General features: G+C 35.0%; 1 protein-coding gene across 16 annotated transcripts in view; it reads right to left on the reverse strand.

The window, feature by feature from the left end:
• trol (terribly reduced optic lobes) overlaps positions 1 to 22,375 on the reverse strand; it is a 94,235-nt gene extending 71,860 nt beyond the window's left edge. For 15 of the 16 annotated variants that reach the window (XM_070288152.1, XM_070288150.1, XM_070288164.1 and 12 more), the window contains exons 1-2: positions 22,328 to 22,375; positions 21,189 to 21,513 (exon numbers count right to left, since the gene is read on the reverse strand). In XM_070288152.1, the coding sequence (XP_070144253.1) occupies positions 21,189 to 21,299 (111 nt within the window). In that variant the 5' untranslated portion in view covers positions 21,300 to 21,513; positions 22,328 to 22,375. Of the gene's footprint in view, positions 1 to 21,188; positions 21,514 to 22,277 lie in introns of all 16 variants that reach the window. The other variant, XM_070288149.1, reaches the window with a different exon arrangement.
• Between the last annotated feature and the right edge of the window lie 440 nt (positions 22,376 to 22,815).

The following is a 22,815-nucleotide window of genomic DNA, read 5'->3' on the forward strand; positions in this document are numbered from 1 at the left end:
TCCCCATGTGGCTCTGCACTATTACAGGGTATGGAAAACAGCAGTCAACAAAGTGGCAAAGTGACACCTGCTTGAGCTTTGATTTGTGGAAGGGCATGACGAGGTCTGAGAGAGGTTGTAAAGCAAGTCAAAGTTCAGTTTTGCCTGACAATGTTGTTGACGCTAATATTTATGTTTTGTTGCTGTTTTTCTTTGCCACTTGTCTTTATATTTTGTTTTTTATTTCGGCATGAACAAACTCATTTAAATGTTGAAGCCACTCCAAGGTTGGCACGTCCGTTGAGAGCCCTTCGGAAAAAAAAAATCGAGGAGAAAAGCAAAGAGAGAGAGAACGAGGAAAATGCCAGCACGCCTGGCGACTGTTGATCCTGGCCGCTTTGATGTCCCTGCCCCCCTCTCCATTACTTGGTTTATTTTCAGGAAAGCCAGGGGTGTCTTTCCATGCCGCCATCTTGGGGATGCCGCTCACGTTTTGGCAATTTCTCATAAAACAAACGACCATTAACGCCTTTAAGTTGTCGGCAGCATTTCGTCGTCCCCCTTTCCCTGCCTCTTGCCTTCTCACTATCTCTCCCCCCTCTCTCTGATTCTCTGTGAGATTCTCTGACAGGAGACTTGAGACTTGAGGCTTTCTTTGCTGTTTCCCCCGGCTTGGTTGACTTGATTCGTGCCTCATATTAAGTTGTCAGCCGGCTTGAGCCACTCCCCCTTTGGGCGCCTCTTTGGAATATATATATGTATATAATATATATATATGTTTACATAGATATCTGGCCGCAAAGTGCAGTTACTTTGTTGGTTGCCCTAAGCCCCGTTTAATGGGCACAAATTTTGTGGTTTTTCGAAAAATCAAAGAGAAATACTGTCAGTTTTTCCAGAGAAATAACAAAAAAAATTATTAAAAAAATTTTTGTTTAATTAATACAAAATTTAGAAATGGGGAAAAATACAAATAATGCCTATAAATAATAAAGAATATAATTCAGTTTTAAGTAGATAATTAAATAACAATAAAATATATATTAATATTAATTTTTTAAAGCAAAACACACGAAAGAAAACCTCAGTAAAAAATTAAAAAAAAAATACGAATTTTTTATAGTAAATCATTAAAAAATGACTAATTATTTATATTTATTTTTTAATGTTTTATTTATGTTTAATTTTATACTAATTTTTCATAGTAATTATTTTATGTTTTACTATTTTTAAAACTTAAAAAAAGGTTCGAATACTTTTCAAGCAATGGAAAAAATGTTTCTTTTAATAGTTTTTTTTTTTTTTTTTTAATTCCTCTACCATTTTCTTCCAGTGCTTAAACATAGAGTGCCGGGTTTCAACAAAAAAATCAATTTAAACATTTAAAAAAATATATATAAATATAAGAAAGCTTACAAAATATTCAACTAAAGCACTTAAAAAATATATATTTTATTCTAATAATATAATTTTTTCCAACTTTCCTCTAAAATTTTCTCCCAGTGCTTAAACAAAGAGTGACGGCCGCCAAGCATGGCTGGCAGCTATTGCAGAAAAACTATCGATGCTGCAGCAGCCTGCCTGGGGGGGTGGAGGCTGCTCCAACTCAGTCACCAACCTCTCACCTCTCTCTCCTCTAACCTCTGACCTCCCCTGACACAACAAAGCCAATTTGCGTGCGTAATTTGTGGCACTTAGAAGCTACGTGACAATGATGAGGACGCGGCCTGCTCCGCCTTCGTTTTGGGTCTTCTTCAGGTGCCTCTGTCTCTCAGGCATGTCATTTGTCTGCATTAGTGGGTCCAGCCAAAAAAAAAAAAATTATATATATATATATATAGAAAGAGACGGAGAAGAAGGAGCAGGAGCAGTCCATCAATTTGCATTACCACCTGAACTCTGGCTTCTAACTTCTCCTACCTTCAACAATTGCCCGTAATTAATGTGTCTAATTAACTTGCAAAATTTGAAAGAAATAAAAAAATGAGAGCGGGCATTAATTGCTCAATGTAAAAAATAAAAGAGAACACAGAAGTAATTTTCTGTATATAAAACTATGCAATTATTTGTGGGGGATATAACATGAAGAAGAACTATACAATTTTAGAGCTAAGTACTATATATTATATTTAATTATTAATTATATTTTAAATTTATATTTTATATAATTTATATAATTATTTAATTTTTTATTATTATTATTTATTTATTTTTTCTTATTTACTTATTTTTTCTTATTTTTATGGCTCTTGGTTTTCCTTGATTTGTGTTATTTTTTTACTTCCTCCATTTCTTGCTCTCTTTTTTTATCTCTTTCTCTCTCTCTTGGCTTTAGATTAATATTATAATTTGTATACATATATATATTATAATTTTTATATAATTATTTAGATATTTTTATTTATTATTTTATTATTTCTTCTTATTTAATTTATTTTTCCTGCTTTAAATTATGGCTTTTGGTTTTCCTTGATTTGCATTATTTTTAGCTCCTACCCTCTCTTTCTTTCTCTCTATTTCTATCTCTTTCTTTCACTCTCTATCTCTTTGTATCTCTTTCTCTCTCTTGGCTTTAAAGATTTCCTCGCCGTATTTGGCTCACTTTATAATGCCGGGTTATTACGATTGTTGCTAACTTTTATGGGCCATGTTTTCACAGCTCCTACCACTTTTCGCATTCTTTTTTTTTTTTTTTGTTGTGTTTTTCTGTGTGTTTTATTTCCCAGTTTTTATCGTTCTCTCGCGCACATTTTGTAATAATCTCTGGTTCGGTATCAGATTTTATGACCCCATGTGTGTGTGTGTGTGTTAACCCCTTTTGGGGTATTTATAGTGATGATTTCAAGTGCAGATATGGAAAGGACAAGTACTTTCAGTACTTGTATCGAATCAGATCGTTTTTTAAATATTTTGACAGCTCTATTAATTTGTTTTTCATATTTCCTTTGGGGTGTATCCCATAATATTCACATAAGTTTCTGTGTTACCAATTTGTTCACATTTCAGTTTCATTTCGAAAGAAATTTAAGCAATTAAATAGCCTGTTATTTTGGTTGCTTTTTAATTAATAATCTCTCGTGTCTCGTTTTGATTGCCATTCATTTGTTTTAATGAAAACGAATTGCTTTATTGGAGCTGAGAACTTTCAATATAAAATGGCCTTCACTCTCTATCTCCCTCTCCTCTATCGTTTAGTTTAGAGTCCCAATGGCCTCAATTTGTATTTTTTTTTGTTTGTACATATTTTCCTCTTGTGGCCGCTGTGTAGCTGATTATGAAAGAACAAATATATATATATATATATATATATTTGTGTAAAAATGCCTGTGTGTTCGGTCGGTCGGTTTGAGGAAGTGAATTTGAATTTCAATGACTTGAACTTCTATAAAAAGCCTTTACGCAATTTGTTCTTCAGCTGTTGCTCTCCGCAGTGCGTTTTTATGACACGCCTCGCAGTTTCGCTTTATATAGTATATATATAGTGGTTCACAGCTGATAAGGGCCGTTCTGGCGATATTCTGCCAGTAAGTAGGCAGTAAAGCCACCAACCAAACTTCCCCGGGTTCGAGTTCTGATTGTTGATTTCGTTTTATTGAATGAATATTAAAAACATGGCAGCAGGGTGGAAAATAAACTCATAGCTCATAGTTTGTATATTAATTATTAAATATACCTTTAAAAATTTGAGAAATATATGTGAGGCAAGGTTATAATTTCTTTATATATATCAAGGCAGTTTTCTAATTTTTAAAAAATAATTAGTAATTTTTAAAGGTGTTAATTGTAGTTATAGGTCGTTGAAGGTATTGGTTTTTGGGTTAAAAAGATATGAAACAATTGTAATATATTTAAAATATAGGGGAAAATAACTTAATATATTTTAATATATATTTTTTAAGCTTTTTTTATTTTTAAAAAAATTTTATAATTGTTTATATTTATTTTATACATTTTAAAAATATTTTTATTAATTCTCATATGTTTTTATTCATATTAATGTCGAATTTTATAGCTATTTTAAAATATTTTAGTTTATTATATTTTTTATATATTTTTTTATATTTTTATATATAGTTTTTTTTAATCTTTTTATATATTTTTTTATATTTTTATATTTTTTTTATATTTTTATATATTTTTTATATTTTTATATATATTTTATTTATCTTTTTATATTTTTTTAGTCAATAATATATATTTTTAAACATATTAAAAAATAATTTTATAATTAATTTTATTTATTTGCTTTAATATTTATATTTAAAAAAAATATATTTATATATAATTTATTGCAATATTTACTCCCAACTCCATATATTAGATATCCCTATAATAATTTTCTCCCCATGCCTGTGCGTTACTTAGCGGGTTAATGAGGCCTATGGCAAGAAGTGCCCTGCTTAACCCTTTTTGCCAAAGTTCGACCTGCTGTTCAACTCGCTGCCTGCGTTTTTTGTCTATTGTTTTGCTCATTTGTTGTTGTTTTTTTCTTCGCTTTTTTGCCGCCTGAAACCCGAGCTCAATTAGAAAAGGCAAGTTCAGACCGCCACCTCCAAGGCTACGCCCCTGGAATTTGGCTCAGAGCGGAGGCGGAGCAGGAACATTTTGGGGCTTCCTGTTGCCGAAAACTCGCTGCTAGAGCTGGTCCTGGAGTGCTTCTGCAACAATTTATTTGACCGACAACAAAAGCAGAAGCAAAAGCATCCAACAGAAGCATCCAGCATCCAGCATCCATCCGCAGACGATGCAGTATCAGTTAAAGTTTTTTGTTGTTGTGCTCTCTGTGGCCACGTGTGTTTTCAGTTTTAATTTATCTAAACTTTTGCAAGTTTTAACTGACTGCGAGCAGTCTCCCTCCCTGGCCGCAATTTGCAATCTGACCTTTTAACCCCTTTGCCCACGGACCCACCCCCATCCCCGCCCTACCAAAAAAGGGCAGACGACGGATGCGACCTTGTAACCACAGCAACAGCACAGAGCACTCCCAGGAAAAAGGGAGAGGGGAATCACCCCCCAACTCTACCACTTGGCAATTTCCCATTTTTCCAAGCAGCCAAAGAAAGACCCGATCTCTGCAGCAGCATCCATCATCATTGGCTGGCATTTAAATGTCACGAATAACTATAATTATTCCCGCTGCAGATTTATTCCCAAAAATTGTGCAGGGGAGAGAATGCAACAGGTGCTTAAGACATTATCGATTTTCATAATTTACAGTGGTTAAAATTAAGGCTTTCAAAGGGAAATTCCAGCTTATCAAAGAAAGAAATTCATTTTTCCTACTTTAACTTAGTTTGAAATATATGTTTAATTTGTTAAACTTTAACTCCCCTTAAATAATGTAACATGACATCATCTTGGGCTTTCCTTTGAATCTATCTCAATGTTTTTGCCAGAGATATCATGGCATTGGATAAATATTTTACAGGCTCTCCAAGAAGTTAGCTATATATTTGCATATATAGATATAGGTAGATAGATAGATACTTGTAAAAGGGGCCAAGCCAATATTCATTATTCATCACGAAATGAAAATGAAACGGAGGCAGCTCAAGGAGGCGGCAATTATTTAAGGTGGCTTATCGCTCCATGGTCTTTGGTCTTTGGTTTTCTGTCCAGAAAAGGTGACTGACTGCACGACTGGCCTCCAGTGCCAGACTTACTTACAGACTGACACACTGACAGGCCCATCAGGTAAAGCCGCCAAGGTGTGGATGTATTAGATGCAGTGTGTCATGTCTTGGTCATGTCATCATAAATATATGTATGTATATGTATGTATAAATAATAATAAAATAAATTAAAATATTTATAAATTCAACTATTCAATTTCCCTAAAAAACATATAAAAGACCCTTTTTTAAGATAATTTTATTTGTTATTTTGTTTAAAAAAAACCTAGTTTAAAAAAAAATCCTCTCTAATTTCTCTACATTTTCATACTTTTAAATCGCTTTTCCTAGTATTCAAATTACAAAACATACCACAAATAATAACAAATATAAACAAAATATTCCCAGAAGTGCATACAACTCAGAGAAACTGTAAAAACAAGTTGGAGAACAAGCAAACCCCCGACGAGATGGAGTCACAATCGGAGGATGATGTCATACATAGGCGCAGGGACTCGGAGTCACCAAAAGTGATATCACTATTCGAATTAAAAGAAAAATAACAAAAAAAGAAACTGAAAATAAAACTATTTTCCACTGCTAGCTAGTGGATGTTGCACATAAATCAGATTGCCAGTGGTGCTGAGAGTGCAGGCAACGCGCAATCATTATCATCAGCAGCATCACAAATCCCTGGGGGCCATTAATCAAAGTTCGGCCATCAAGATGTTAGCATCGAAATTACACAGTCATAAAGCCGAAATTGAGGCGAAGAGTTGCAGAACCAAAAAAGAAAAAAAAACTGCAAAGCCACAAAGCTGCAGTGGATCGAGCCACCAAAAATCACCAAGCACACGGCAAGAAAAAAAGGTCTTAAAATGAGGATCAACTAGTAATTAATTTAGAAAGCTTAAGTTAAATAATCCCTTGATCTTTAAGGAAAATATATTTTAAAAATTAACTAAAGCAAAAAGAATTATTTCTTCAGGCAGCTTAGTTTCTCTACAAAGTATTTCAGTTACTAAGAAACATCTTCTTAACGTCTCGTATTAAATCATTATTTTTAAAAAATATTAAAATATCCCATAAATATTTAACATATCAATATTTTTCTGATTATATTATATATAAGTTCTCTGCAGAACCGAATCCGCTGGGTGGGCGATGCAAATTTCAAATGGCAGAGCCGCCGGCGGGTGACGCCGAATGGATGCAGTACGTCACTGGCTCCGAAGACGGAGTCAAACTCGGAGTCGAGGCTGGAGGCTGGGGGCTTGGGGCAGCAGTCGGCATGGAGCGTGTTTAATTGCATGCAATTTGTTTAAGACACTCCGCGGCTACCTAAGCCACAGTGGAAACACGCTAATTAATAAATGCTAACTGAGATTGTATATCAACGGGAAAAGTGCGATACAACATATCGATAAAAAAAAATAGTGCTGAAATATAATAATTTGAAATATCGATAAATACCGTATTGTATTTTAACATTTATTTAATTTAATTTATTTATTTAATATTTTAACTTCATAAGAAATGGAAATTAAATATCGATAAATATATATATAAACATTTCAAAGAAATTTTGTAATAACAAAAAATATCACTATATATGTGATCGATATTATATCAATCAATAATCGATATGATTTGATAACATTTTATGTTTATACATATATCAAAAATATTTGAAAGCGGTCTTATGGCTCGTCTGTGGCAGAGTCTGATATATCATAAAGTATATCGGTTTATCGTCTTCATAATGCAACGTTAAAACTTCTGAATATTAATCATCATATATTCATATTATCTGCTAGCCCTAATTCGAAACATATTTGAAATAACTCGGCTATTTTAATTTTTTTAAATATCGATTATAAATTCGATATAATTTTCATTGATAATTATAATAATTATAATTCCTAATGTCAACCTTTTTTTTACAATATTAATATATTAATTTGTAATATCAGAGAACCCACTGTAACCGGGACGATCTCTGTGTGTCTATGTGGGCCAGGCTATATGTTACAGCCACTCACAATGGGCAGACGACGCGCGGTATTACAATTTTCGGTTTTGCGTTACAGCAACTCATTAGGCACGCACAGACGACAGACGGGTAACGAACGCCGGACGGGGCGCCGCGACGACGATGGTGACGAAGGCATCGTTGTAGGTCAGCAAAACGGCGACGCTAACTGAGACGGCGACTGCGACTGCGACAGCGACAGCGACTGCGACTGCGACTGCGACTGCAAAGCCGGCTTCGTGCTTCACAGTTCAGTCGCTTCTTGCCGGTTTTCCTGAAGCCTCCCTTTGTTTTTTTTTTTTTTTTTTTTTGAGATTCTTCATTTTTTGTTATTGTTTTGGCCACATTTTGTTTGGTTTTTGGGTTTTAGTTTTGCATTCTGAACGCTTTTTGTGTGTGCCCCAAAGTTTAAACTTAATTATCTGAGCGAGTGTTGAGAGTGTGTACAAATATGGAGCCAGTCGGGGCACTCGGCACTACGCACACTCCACACACATCGCCACATTTTAATTTCGCATGAGCAGCTTCCTTATGGGACAGGTAACATAAATGGCCATCACAAATAATATTTACGATGGCTTAAATATAGGGCCAAGAAAATATAGGAAAAAGGGGAAATTTTACTATTTTTATTAACTTGTAATTACAGAATATTTGCTTGGAAATATTAGTTTAGAAATATTTCCCTTTATAAATATTTTTCTACAAATATTTTAGAATATTGTTGAAAGCATTGAACATATTAACTATATAATAAAAATATATATAAAAATATATGTATAAAATATATAAAAATGTATAAAAATGTATAAAAATATATAAAAATATATATAAAAATATATAAAAATATATAAAAATATATAAAAATATATAAAAATATATAAAAATATATAAAAATATATATAAATATATATAAAAATATATAAAAATATAAATATAAAATAAGTTTCATAAAAAAAAACATTTGTCATTTATATTATATAATATTTAAAATATTGTTAAATGTACTAAACATATTTTTTTTTTGTATTCCCAAAATGACAAGTTAACAAGTATTCCCACTTCACCTTGAGAGCATAGTTAAGCTCTTTTAAATATGTAATTTTACGACAGCCCCAACTTGTGGGAAAAAACTACTAAAACTAATAATAAATCCAGAGTAGGTTTCTGGGCATATAAAAATATATATTATTTACTAGTTTTTACTATTAAAAAAAGCCTGAGATTTTAAGTACAAATTGTAAAAAAGATCTTGCTTCATAAATAATAATACCCCACTATTACTACTCTCTCGTTTTCTCTCTCTTATATATGGGTGCTCTTATCTGATCCACATTAGTGTCATTATGATACCCAAAGCCTCTTTTTGGGCATCGGGAGCATAAACGGACTATCGCCATGGATCGTGGATTGGATCGGATTTTTAGAGTGAATAGAGGAGACGTGCTTTGCATATGGCCGCGCCCACTTGGTGCGCCAAACACGTCGCAATCACTGAGCCCAGACAAAATCTATATAAAAAAAAATTACAAAAATAAAAAAGGAAAAAAATCCAAGGCAGACAGTCTTCAAACTTCAAGCCTAAGCCGGATAATTTATGCCGCGATTCCAAGACAGTTCCTCTGCCTCATTCCGCGACGCCTTCAGCATAGAAAAAAAATGTTTAAAAATAAAATACAGGAAAAAATATATGTATAAATATAATAAGAAGCCTGGAGAGTCAGGAGGAGAACTGGCAAAATTGGTAGGCTGAAAATGTTTTTGGGCCATTTGATTGATTCCTCGCCTCGGTTTTACGACCGCGTTGCCCGATTAGCTTCGATGAGGTAATATCTGGGTAAGGCGATAAGCCCCCCTCCGATCCGAACCGAGGTCGTTGCGGTGCGGTGCGGGGAGGGGTTGGGGGATCGGCACGATAAGTCTGCCGGCCCGGCAAGATAACTTAACCGCCGGCTACGTCAGTATTTAATTTATAGATATTGCCCGGATCGCAGACGCAATCGCAGACGTGTGCCAAACTCTTTTGGCTTCAACTTTATTTCTTCAGGAATAAACAATATCTTAGTTTTTCTTATTTTGTTGTGTGTAATTTACTTTAAAATTATTATATTTTTATAAAAATAAATGTAAAAAAAAAAAACATGTAATTTTCTTATCAAAACGAACAAGAAAATTGCCCCAAAAAATCTAAAGAATACTTAAAAACAAAATATATACATATATATATATAAAATATCGGGGCGATGGAATGTGAATGAGCTGCATTATGTGACTGGCAGTTGACCTCAAGTGCGAACAACAAAGGCAAGCGTTTGGGATAAAAGGTAACCTCCTGCACTGGCTCCTTTGGCATCTGTATCTAAGTATCTGTGTATCTGTGTATCTGTGTATCTGTGTATCTGTGTATCTATGTATCTATGTATCTGTGCCTCGCTGCAGTTGTCGTCAAGTGCAACGTCATCCTGCTTATTAAAGGTATTACACCAGCACACACCGAGACAATGCGAAAGGGAAAAATAAAATAAGAAGAAGAAGTAGGAAATAAAAGTAAAAATACAACTACAGAGTGCAACAGTAGACAACAAGTAAACGTAATTACAGCCGCAGTCGCCGAGCCGCTGTAGCTGTTACTTTTGCTGTCTCAAAATCTGTTAAGATTTTTCACTTAAAGAAAAATTATTGAAATTCAATCTAAATTTGTAAAAAAGAAAAAACGACTATTTTGTTTGTTTTTATTGAATATATTTGTATAGAAAATCAATAGAAAATTTCAAGAAAATAGTCGTATAATTCCCAACTTGTTCAGGTCATTAAAAGCTTTCTTAAATTTTTTTAGGACTTTATCTAAAATTATCAATATTATTATTTAATAATCCTTATTTAATTATGAAAAATCTTCTTTTTTTTCGAAATCTTTAGAAAACTGAATGCTACAATTTATTTTTATAATTCCCAACTTGTTCAGGTCATTAAAAGCTTTCTTTCTATTATTTAGGACTATATCTAAAATTATTAATGTTATTATTTAATAATCCCAATTTAATTATGGAAAATCTACTCTTTGAAGGCAACAATTTATTTTTATAATTCTCAATTAGTTTTTCAGGCACTAAGAATATTTATTTTCTTCAGCTCTTTCACTAATATAATTTTATTTACTTATAAAAAAATTTCTGATTAAACATTTATAGAAAAATAAAAACAAAAAAAAAGTGTCCTTTAATTTAAAAGCATAGAAATTGAGACTATTAAGGCTCAAATTAAAAGGATTATAAATTAAATGTATTAAATTTAATTCATATAATTGCTTCTTGATTTCTTTGGACTTTTTTGCTTAATATTTTTTGGCTATTATTTGTAAATATATTTTATCATATATAATTTCTCCCATATTATCAATATTATTTTTCCCAGTGCTGTTGTTGTGGCTGTGTAGGCCTCCTTCTCATTGTCACACACAAGAATATATCTCAGGGGGGGGTGGGCAACCTGGGTTGGGGGGGAGGACAACCTCTTGACTGCGGCTTGTTGATTTCTTCTCTTCTCAGGGGGAAATTCAAGAAGGGTTCAAGGAGGGGTGACAGTGACGGTGACGGCGACTGCGACTGCAACTGCAACTGCAACTGCGACTGTTACTGTGACTGTGGACTCGACTCGCATTGCTGCACATTTTGCTTGGCAGCAAAACAGAAGAGTTATTTCTTCTATGATTCCAGCACTTGAACTGCATTAGCGTAAGCTGCAGGGCACACCCAACGACACACACACACACACACACACAACACAGATCATAACTGGGTCTAAAGCAGCCGCAGCTGACAATACATCAATGGCTGTCAAACTGTCGAAGGGGGTCCAAAGTGCGAGGTTTTTTCTTTTTTGTGACACGAAAGGCCACACATTTTGGCGGCTTTATTATACATACATAAGATATATGTAATTACTTCATATGCTTGTGCCATCCTAGACAATAAACATTTACCATTTTGGCAGGTTCTATGACCCAAAGAAGAAAAAAATTATTAAAAATAAAAACAATTAGCTAGTTTTTTCTTATTTCTTTTCAAGCATTAAATTATGGCTAAAACGCGTCGTTTTTATGTAAATTTCCTAGAAAATGTTTTGGGTGTAATAATGTGGTTACAGCTCAAGCATTAGAGATCAAGTTAAACAAGGGGCTAAAAGTCAGTCAGTTTGGCATAAACTTTAAGTTCTTCTTTCATTCGAAGAATCTTTTCATTTTTAGCTTTATTTCGTTGATAATAAATTATTTAAATAATTTGAACAATTAAGAATTATTTAAATTGTTTTAAATTATGATAATTTCTAGTAGGAAACTCACTCAAAACTAGTTAACATTTTTGCCAAAAATCTTTATTAAATTCTAAAAAATGTATGGAATATAAAAAAAAATAAAGAAAACCCTTCCAAACTAAAATATCTTTTAAATTCTTTATAAAGAATTCAAATAAATAAAATATCAGAATATAAATATATAAAAAAAAAACACCCTAAACTAATAAATCTTTTAAAATCTATATAAAACTCTAATAAAAAATTAATAGGCAAAGGCAAACTGTATCCATCATCTTATCGTTTTTATCTTTCAATCTAATCGTGTTTATTCCCCTAAAAATTGTGACCAATGTTTGTGGGATGTCAGCTTGGAACTACAAGGTCAAGTTGCTCTTGTTGTTAAAACAAAAAAAAAAAGAAATAGAAAACGTGGCTGTCTGAAGTTTATATTTGGGGATTTTATTTTGTTTTGGGCTATTTCTATTTCGTTTTTTTTTATTATTATTATTTTGTTTTTTTTTTTTTTTTGGCGGCACGTTTCATTTGAAGCACAGACACACACAGAAACAGGAAATAAATCAAGTTTGGCTTTTGGTCAAGAGTCAACTTGGCAGCGTTGTTGCTGTGACAGCGACAAATATTTGTCTTTTGACAGCTAATGGGCTCATTTAGTGATCGCTGGATATAAGGAGAGGGTTATGGGGGCGAGGTTCGATCGGGGGATATATATATAGCTACCCATATGCATATAGCCAGAGGCGGGGCTGGCCAGCGTCAAGCAGTCTGTTTGCCTCGTCGTCGTCGACGAGTCTTTGAGTCTCTCGAATCGATCCGAATCGAATTGAATCAAATGGAAATAGATTTCGCAAAAAACGTACCTGCAAGCAGAGAGAGAGAGAGAGGGGGGGTTTGTTAATTGAATTATTAATGCATAAATCAATATAGCGAATGGGGGGGGGGGATGATCGCGCGATAATGATGATGATGAGATCGGGGAACTCGTTCAAGTTCTGCGTTTTTTGCAGGCTAAATCTAAGCCAAATTAAAGCAGCATTTGTCAATAAATTTGTCATGGAAAAAGTTATGAGAATGAAATGTAGGATAAATGGAAAGATTTTAGATAAAACTGTTTTCCTTTAATTCTTAAATTCAGTCATTTAAATATATTATTATATTATATAAACCGCATTTAAAAATTATATTAATGTATATATATTTCATTTCAATTCATATTTTCCTTTCACACATCTCATTTACACTTTTCATTCACATTTATCTCGAGTTCCTGTCCCACCAGTTCCCTTGAATTTCTGTACTAAAACTCTACTCTATATAGCCCGTGAAATCCGATTTGTGTAGTCTGTCTCGGGGAATAATACCAGCTGATCCCCAGCTCCCAAGCCAAAAGCTAATGAACTTGGTGCAGAAATCGCTGATCTTGGCAGAAAGTATTTTGTGCACCCGACACCCGACGTTTTCCAGCACAATAAATGATTCCAATTGCAGGGGAATATATACGTATATATATATATCTTCCAAAGTGTGTAGAGTGTGCACGCTTTCTGGGCGATCCAACCCGACACCGCTTCGAATATTTGGACGCTGAGTCAACCCGAGGAGAGGAGGGGGGCCACTTAGTCGGTTAGTTGGCCCCGGACAAAGGTCTGGCTAATGGGCGGTTCGATAAGGCAACTAGTTTTAGACCCAAATAAAATAATCATAAGCTATGGCAGCTTCTGGGAAAATTGAAAAGAAATCAATAGAAACAAGGCAAATACTCTATACAAAAATATAAATATATTAGCCTCCTAGATATTTACTTTGACTTGTAGAAAATATATTTAAACAGGAAATAAATATATTTATAAAAATTTATTTAACACAGAACCCTAAAACTGTTCACAACTTGAAGTTTTGTGACCTTAGCTTTAGGGTATATAAATTGATTTAAAACCGGTTTCGTTATGGCCAAAAGGAGTGACGATCTCACACGATTTTGGTCATGCAAATGTCAGCGGGAATATGCATTAAATTAAATTAAATTAAGATTCATCAGCACACGAGTGCCGGCAGTTTGACAGCCACTGTTAATGAGTGGAGTGAAGTGGAGGGGGAGGGCGTTGGGGCTTACTCCCATTCCTATCCCGTTCCCGTTAACGTCCCGATCCCATAACCTGGCCCCACTATCAGTCAGTTGACACCTTATCAACTTGGCAACAACATGAGCATGAACTGCAGCAAAGGCAATAAGAGCCGAGCCGAGTCGAGTCGAGTCGAGTCGAGTCGAGTCGAGAAACTATGCCACCTATGTATTGTGATTCTATATCTTATCTGGCCGGGGTCTGGTCGGCCTATGGGCTATGGGTTTCTTCCAGATACTCGTGGAATACCTGGCTGGTGGGCTTACATAGACCCCGCGTTAGTTGGGGAAACATATTTCTTTAATTGACTGGCGGCAATTAACTGAACACTGGTGAGCCTTTGTTCTTCGCTGCCCCGAAACTAAAAACAAATTCGATGAAATAACAATAAAGTAGCTGACACGCTGAAATATATAAATATATAAATATTTTATGCGGCTCACGAAGTATGTGGTGTCGAAGTGGAAACACACTTTAATGGCCTTATAGGTGATTATACTCTATCGATATACGTTCGAAACTGTCACAGAAATCGTTCAAATAATCGATCCATTTAACCTTTAATTCAATTTCGTCTACAAATTAAACTCTTGGTGTTTAATACTTGCTAGCAAATTATTTATTATTGAAGATTTTCCCATATTTCATAGAAATATAATTTTGTTAGTTCTTAAACTATTTAATCATTTTAATCGATAACTTTTTATCGTGTTCAAACATTTTTAAATATGTCAAATGAAATCAAAATCAAAGTTGAAAATCAAAGTGTTTGCCATGGTTTATCGTATTTGTTGTATTTTTTTTGTTTTTTTGTTTCTTTTTTGGAGCTTATTAAAGCATAAATATATGCAAGTCGCGTAAGGCAATGGCAAATTAACGAATTTGCATAATTATGCATCATTTTGTTGGCTTGTTTGATTGGTGCTTTTATGCTTTGTTTACTAATTAATTGGGCCCCGAGAGCTGGGCGCAGTTTTGGCAGGAACTGGACTCGAGGCGATACAAAAAAGAAAAATAAAAAAAAATTGATTGCCGAATTTATGGTGGAAATTAAGGCTCGGGCATCAATTAATACAAATTGAAATGATGTGAATTTCCATTGAATTCTTCTGCTTCTCCTTCTCCTTTCATCTTTTATTGTATTTATCTCCGTCATGCTCCAAATGGAGATCGCCAGCGATGATGCAACTCCAATGGCATCGAATCTTGGGAGACGCCACACACACATGCAGTATCTCGATCTGCGATCTCTGTGCAGGCATTTTTTAATTTCCCCCGAAATAATAAAAAAGCGTTTAAGATTTATGAAGACGATACCGACCTCTCCACCAAACAAAACAGAAGCCACAGCCACCGCCTGCTGATGTCACCCGCATCATCATCGTCATCATCAGGCATTTCCATTAATTCTTGATTTTTTTCCAAGCCCATCCGTGCTCCGATTATGATTAACGATTAGAAAAAGAAATTGGATGTCAAATCCCCTCAATTGAAATTGCCCCAAGCATTTCCGTTGATTAACCCCATCCCAATCCTAGTCCCCATCCCCATCCATCGCCTAATTCAAATTTAAATAAATTTCACTCCCGGCCAGCATTAATTTATCCATGGAACTTAAAGCGAAGCAAAACCCGTTTCAGATCATCTGCCTTGGAAATGTTTATCTATTATTGATCGGCAGTCAAAAGTTTGCGACTGGCCACAGATTATTGGTGATAGTATCGAAATACTGGCCGATACGCGTGCTGAAAAAAACGCATTAAAAACGGAAGCAGATCATTAATCCAAAAGGTGCTGGAATATTCTTAACTTGATTCCCTTTATTTCTGAGGGAAATACTTGAAAGTCATTTAAAATATTGCTTAAGAAAATGGATAAATGAGAGCTTTAAAAATTTACTGAATATTTGAAAGTATATAAGAGAATTAATATATTTTCTAGAGACATTTTTTCTAGATTTTGTTGTAAAAATATAAATTATAAAAGGCCTTAAAAGATATTAAAACTATTTCCTTTGTTTAAAAATAGTTTTTTAAAATGAAAATCTGTTAATGATGCTTTAAAAAAAAAATTTAATATATATTTTTTAATTTTTTCTTTAATTTTATTCAAGATAAAAATATATGTATATGGCAAAAGGTCGGAAAGGGCATTTCCAAAAAACTAAGTTTTACTTCAGCTAAGGTATTTTTTTATTTAAAAATATAAAATATTTTTAAAATTTAAATTTAATTAAAATAAAGTTTAAAAACATTTATCTATATTTTCTTTGACAAAAAGACTTGAGAAAACTTTAAGAAAATGTTGTAACAACTTGAAAAGACAAAATTTGTAGAGAAAAGTTTAAAAAATATATTTACAAATTTAAAAAAAGCATTATTAAATTGATATAAAAGTTCTAAAAGTATTTATCTTTATTTTATGATAACTTTAAAAATAAAAATAAAATGAATTGAACTATAAAATCATTTCAATTGAAATTAAATAAATACCTTAAAAAACAAATAACACTTTTAAAATAAAAAATTCGATAAGGCTCTTTAAAGTAATTCAAATAAAAATCATATATATATTTGATCAATAATTTATTATAGTTAATATAATATATATAGCCAATTTGCCTTTGTGCTTAACGTGATCGGTGAATAGATTTCAGACTATGTAACTACTTTAACAGCATTTGCATCCCCCGAAAGGGCTATTAATTTTTTGGCTCGCCCAGAAAAACTCAAGATTTATAGAGCCCAAAGCTCTGTGTGGCTTAAATCGATGATGCCTTGAATATGGAATGAGGATGGGAAATGGGCATGGAATGGGAATAAGAATAGGAATGGGGAGACCCTCCCAAAAAAAAAAAAAAACATATGCCCCGGCTGCATACTGATGCGATGTGATGATGGGATCATTTCACGCTGCCCGGCAGCTGATTTTCATAGATTTATTAGCACTTTTTCGCGAGAACATTTGCCTAAATAGAAAATTTAAATGCAATTTTTAAACCACACACACACAACTTTTTATGGCGTCATTTTGTTTATTTCTTTCTTTTGTTTTTCAAGATGATGGGATGATGACACAATGGACATATATATATATATATATATATTATATATTATATATATAATCCACCCACACTGCTACTGCCTGCATTTTGCAATAACTTAGAAGGCAAATTGCGACACTTTCGGAATTTGTTCCCCTCGAAAAGAACGGGTGGTGGGTGTTGGGTGATGGTTTTTGTTGCTTTTTTCTATTTTCAACATTTACGCAATGCAATAGTCAAACAATAATTGCTCATATGCCTCTCTCTATATGTATATAGACTGTATATACTATATATATGTGGTGTACAGACGCGCCATGCAAATATTAAATTACATTGCAAAGTGAGAAACGAAAAGTCAGGCTGAGAAATTGGCTTTGCACTACATTTCTGGCATTGGTTTCCATTCCATACCGGCGTATGTTTAGTCTACGGGGCAAATATTTCATTGAATATATATATATAGAGAACTTATCACCTGGATATAGTACCTACAATTCAGACCATTTGGAAAGAGAGTGGAATGAACTCTAATGAACACCACGTTTCTGGTTTCGTTTGCATTCCAACTCAATATCAATAGCAAAAGCGAAACTCATCGAACTCCCAGACTTTGGTATCTTCTATAAATAAATGCTTGCCTCATAGTCAGTTTTTCTCAGTTTTCCTTGCAATACGTCACGATGCCTTTGGACGAGGGCCAGGGAAAACGGATCCCGGATCCAGTCAGTCGGTCTGTCTGGGAATCCGAGACAAAAAGAGAGAGGCAGCGGCAGCAGGTCAGATGGCAAATGGCTTAATGACTAATGGTCTCCCCCGGAAGCTATGTACCAAAGCACTATATAAATATAAATATATATACATGTTATATATACATATTATATATACTATATATGCCAATTGACAAAGTTAACAAACGCGGCGATATCGCCTATGGGCAGATGTTGGTGGGCATTATAGGAAAAGCGAACCAGACACTTGAAGCTGGCACCTCGCACCTCTTGCCTCGTATAAACAGTTTTAAGTGTGCCAGTTGTCCCTGCGGCTCCCCCTTTCTCCCGCACCCCCACCATTTCGTGTTGAACTTGAGCTCAAGTGGGTGGCGGAAGGGGGCGGCCTGCTAGGGGGGAGGCGGGCAGCCTCAATGTAATATTTAAACAAATGCTCGCCTGACTCTCTTCCACTGAAAAATGCATGTGATCGCAGATCAGAGATGTAATAATGCACTAATAATATATTCTTAGGCTAAAGAATAATATTCTATAAAGAAAATATTTAAAGAAACAGTTCACTAATCTTTATTATTTTTTAAACATAAAAACAAATTTTTTAAATAAGAAAAAAATCAAAGAAAATAAATTAAGTATAGATTTAGGGCCGCCCCCTTAAGTAGGCAATGCTTTTGGCTTTGCAAGACCGGCTATTTCATAGTCTCTAAATCCCGAAACATTTAGCTTATTTCAACTTCAAATTTCAATATAAAATGTTTTTTTGTTTGTATATATATACCCGATCCTGGGTAACAGTGTACAGATTCACAGACTGAAAGAGAGAGAGAGAGAGAGATCGAGACAGGCATGGCGACGGATCACATGTGTGATCGAGGGTCCAACATCTTGTGTCCATATGTTGCACAAACAAACAATCGAAACAGAAACCGTGAAGCCACGAAAACAAGAAAACAAGGAGAAGGAGGAGAACGTACTCAAAAGACCGAAGGGAATGTGCCAACGGACGCATCTTTACACAGAAAACCAAAAAGAAAAACAAAAGAAAACATAATCTGAAAAGCCGAAAAAGAAACCAAACTGAAAACTGAAAACTAAAAACGACGACAAAACAAAGTCAAAAAAAAAGCTGCGAAATGAATTTTTACTCATCTGCTGCCGGTTTTTGTCGGGGCCTTTTGGATGCTTTAATTTATTTTTCTTTTTGTTTTTGTATTTCTTGTTTTTTTTTTTTTTTTTTTTGGTTTGCAGTTGCTCTCTGTTGATGATGCAAATATTTTGACAGTTTGTTTGACAGACAAGTGGCGGGCGGGACCCAAAAAGGGGGATACATATCAGACATTTATTGTATATATAAGGGCTAAGGAAGGGAGGCCAATCTGTCAGTGATATAAGCCATAATATCGAAAGGGGGGATAGGATGGATGTGCGTGTTTTTTGTAAACAACTTAATCTTAAGATCAGATGCCATATGGGGAAAATCATTTCAAAAATTCAATTATTAAGGGTGCCTTAATTGCCTTTGCTATTTGTTTACACCTGCTTTTTAATTATTAAAATAATCTATGACTAAAATACTATTCCTTTATAGAGATACGCTGTATTTGCATTCAAGTTCAGCCATCAATCTTGGCGGCTGGTTAAAACCCAAGATAAACGATAAAGTTTAAACGATAAACGATATCTGTATAGCGATAAAAAAAAAGATTGGCCACCTGATCGTATACGCAATGTGCGAGTGGAGTGACCGGTGGGAATACGCATACGCCGGATGGGCAGGATGGAAAACTTGGAAAACTGGGAAAACTGGGAAAACTGGAGCCTATATCAAGCTACTGTTGTCAGTGACCTCGTTACACTCCGATTCGCAGTGGCTCCTTCTTGCAGCGAAGCAAAGCCAACGATAAGCCCATAGTGCCCAGGCGATTATAGCCCATATAGATGTATATAAATATATGTATATATTTTTTTATACGGCGGACGGACGGCACAGTTCGAATTTGGCCTCATTTACGCAACTTCCGATGTGATAAAAAAGTGAGCCGCTGCTGCTGGCCTGCAGCAAAACAAATCGAATCAAAACAACAGTCGAGGTGCTGTCCGAAAAAGAATCGAACTATATATTCGTTTATATAGCACACACACCCGTACCATTTGTACTGGCGGTGTGTGAGGTCGTTGCTGCTTGATTTGAAATGTTAATTTAAGAAATTATTTCATTGCAAGACAACGGCCGGGCATCGTCTATGGGCAACATGTCATTAACACGCTGATAAGGCGCTATCATCGCGGCTCATTATGGTGGCAAGCACACACACATGTATGTGGAACACCCGTCATACAGATTGAAATTAGAGCTCGAACTGGAACAATCGACTTCTCCTCATAATAATAATTGGCAAAATGTCAAAAAAAAAAAAAAAACGAAACGAATCCGATCCGAACAATCGCAACATTCAAGAGTCCGGCGACAATTTGGAAGAAAAAAAAAAGGAAATTAATTCAACGTCTGTTCCCGACTGTGATAACCCCCGATGATGACCCCCAGGGCAGCCGAGATTTGGTTTATTTTTTTGGCCTCTTGTCGCTGCCAAATCCGGTCTTTTAACATTACCTTAACAGTGGAATAACAGAGCAGAGCAGGTCTGGAAAAGAAAACCCATTTTCCATACACTTTCGGGGCATCCATTTGTATGCTAATCGCGGGGCCTTAAGGGAAATATGTGTGTCATCTTAAATAGTTCAAGTTCGTCGGGCCAGCGGGTTGTGTCATCCAAAATGGTTTAGTTTGAGTTAAAGATTTCAAATGGGAATGAAATAGATCGGTTTGGTAGCCAGGAAAAGCTATTAGGTGGAGTCAGCAAACTGTTCATTAAAAGAAGTCTTTGAAGTCAAAAAAAATGAGAGTGTTTTGGGAAACAAATTATTCAAACTTCACTTAATTTTAAAATTTATTTTATTAATTAAATTTAAAACTTAAAGCCCAAACCGTTGATAGATGTTTGGTTTTTCAAAACTCAAGGTGAAAGTCGTTAGCTATTAAAATGCCATCTTATGCTTTACAAAAGCCCTATATCAGCCGAAGTTGCCAAGATCTGGGCTTTTAAAACTACGTATTACATATATACCTTTGATATGGTCAGTTTAAGTGTCCATTAAAAAAAAACGATCATTAAAACCCTGGCCAAAGTTTATTTAATTAATGCAAAACACAAACCCAAACAAGTGACAGCGACACACCGAATGAAAGCGAAAAGCGTTCGCTATCAGTTGGATTAATAGATTTGACGATTGATTTCTTCGTTCGATCCTCCACTTCCGGATATATGCATGTACATATATGGAACTATAACTCACCTTGGCATTGGTCAGCGGCACGTGGCAGGCGTTGAGGACGAAGGCCACGGCAAGGAGCCGCAGGAGCAGCGACCCCGAGTGACTCCTCCGGGATCCCGGCGATCCCGTCATCGTTTATTCACGGATTTAACGGTTTTTAGTGGAATTTTTATGGTATTGTTGGATTTTCTTGTATTATAAGGTATTTGGTATTCGGTTTTTTTGTTTTTTTTTTTTGTTTTTGGCAGCTATTTAGGTTAGGTTTAGGTACTTGTGTGAAGGCAGTTTCGGTTCGTATTTGAGTTTGGTTTAAACGGCTGGCAGGTTTGTGGTTAAGGCTATGGCACTGCACAGAGATAAAAATATCAACCGAAAAAATGTCGACAAATTAGTTTACGGCTTTATAATATAATATTCTTATCTAATGGAATCTCTGAAGTTACTTATCAGAAGCATTATTCCATACATTTTAAGTAGAAAAATATATATATATATAAATTCTGCTCTCGTATATTTTTTATATTTTAGCAAAGAAAACTATTTTTGTCTCTGTGCACAAAAAAAAAAAAAAAAAAATTAAAGTAAACAAAAAAAAATGTTTCGGGCAAAACGAGAATCGAAAGCAAAGAACACAGAAACTGGATGCGTTTCCTGACATCAGCGAAAAGTTTCGACTTTGGGTGCTACCCAAAACCCGAAGATTCGAAGAGTTTCTGTAGAGGAGACACCGAAACCGGCGAAATTCCCCGAAAAAAAACACTCGAAGATCCCCGGATTATAGGATATAAGGGCACTCTTTCCCGGCTTTCCCGTAGCCGCCTCTCCTCTCATTCCAATTTCCTTCCTTCTTTTTTTATATTTTTTTTTTAGCCACTTTATAATTATTTAATTCGTATTTGGTAATAATTTTCTTTTTTTTATTTCACGCGCGAACTCTCGGATCACAGTTACTTTTGGAAGAAGAACTTGCAAAAAAAAAATCAAGGAGCTGGGAGAGACAGGGTTTCTTGGCGTAGGATTTATCCCGAGTTCATCCTTAGACCGCTAGGAGTTTGGCACTTGGTGTGTGAGAGTGTGTGTTTGTAACGAGATGTGTGTGTGTGTAAGCACTTTAAAAAAAATCGCTTCTTAAGCGAAGGGGAGTAGGCAGAGTGGAGCACCGTGGAATGTGCGACCCGCCTCGAACGATGGCGCTCAACCGAATGTCTAAGAACCGTGCTGCGATGCTCCTCGCTGCCGCTGTCGCTGCCGGCTTCGAAGCTCGCGCCGCCGCGCCGCTCGCCGAAGAAACACGAGGCGAAACGAGACGACAAAACTTTTGCGTGCTCTTGTTATTGTTATTGTTATTGCTGGGCACATAACGGCGCTTAAGTGGGGACTGCAAGCCTGTTGCGTCGATGCAGCGCGCTTTTCTCCTCTCCCTCTCTTTTTTGGGGGCTCTTTCTCACGCAGAGTCTATCGCGCCTGCTCTCTCTCACTCTTCTCTTTGTATATCCTTTCTTCCTCTCTCCTCCCCACACACACACTGTGTTCTGTAGGTCAACTGATAAACAAGTGAAATAAACCAAAAGAAAACAAAATCCAGTGCTCTTTGCACACTTTTCACCTTTCGCTGTTGTTGTTTTTGGTTTTTTTTTTTTTTGACTGT

This window comes from Drosophila kikkawai, chromosome X (genome assembly GCF_030179895.1).
Source record: "Drosophila kikkawai strain 14028-0561.14 chromosome X, DkikHiC1v2, whole genome shotgun sequence".
In the NCBI taxonomy this organism is placed as follows: Eukaryota; Metazoa; Arthropoda; class Insecta; order Diptera; family Drosophilidae; genus Drosophila; species Drosophila kikkawai.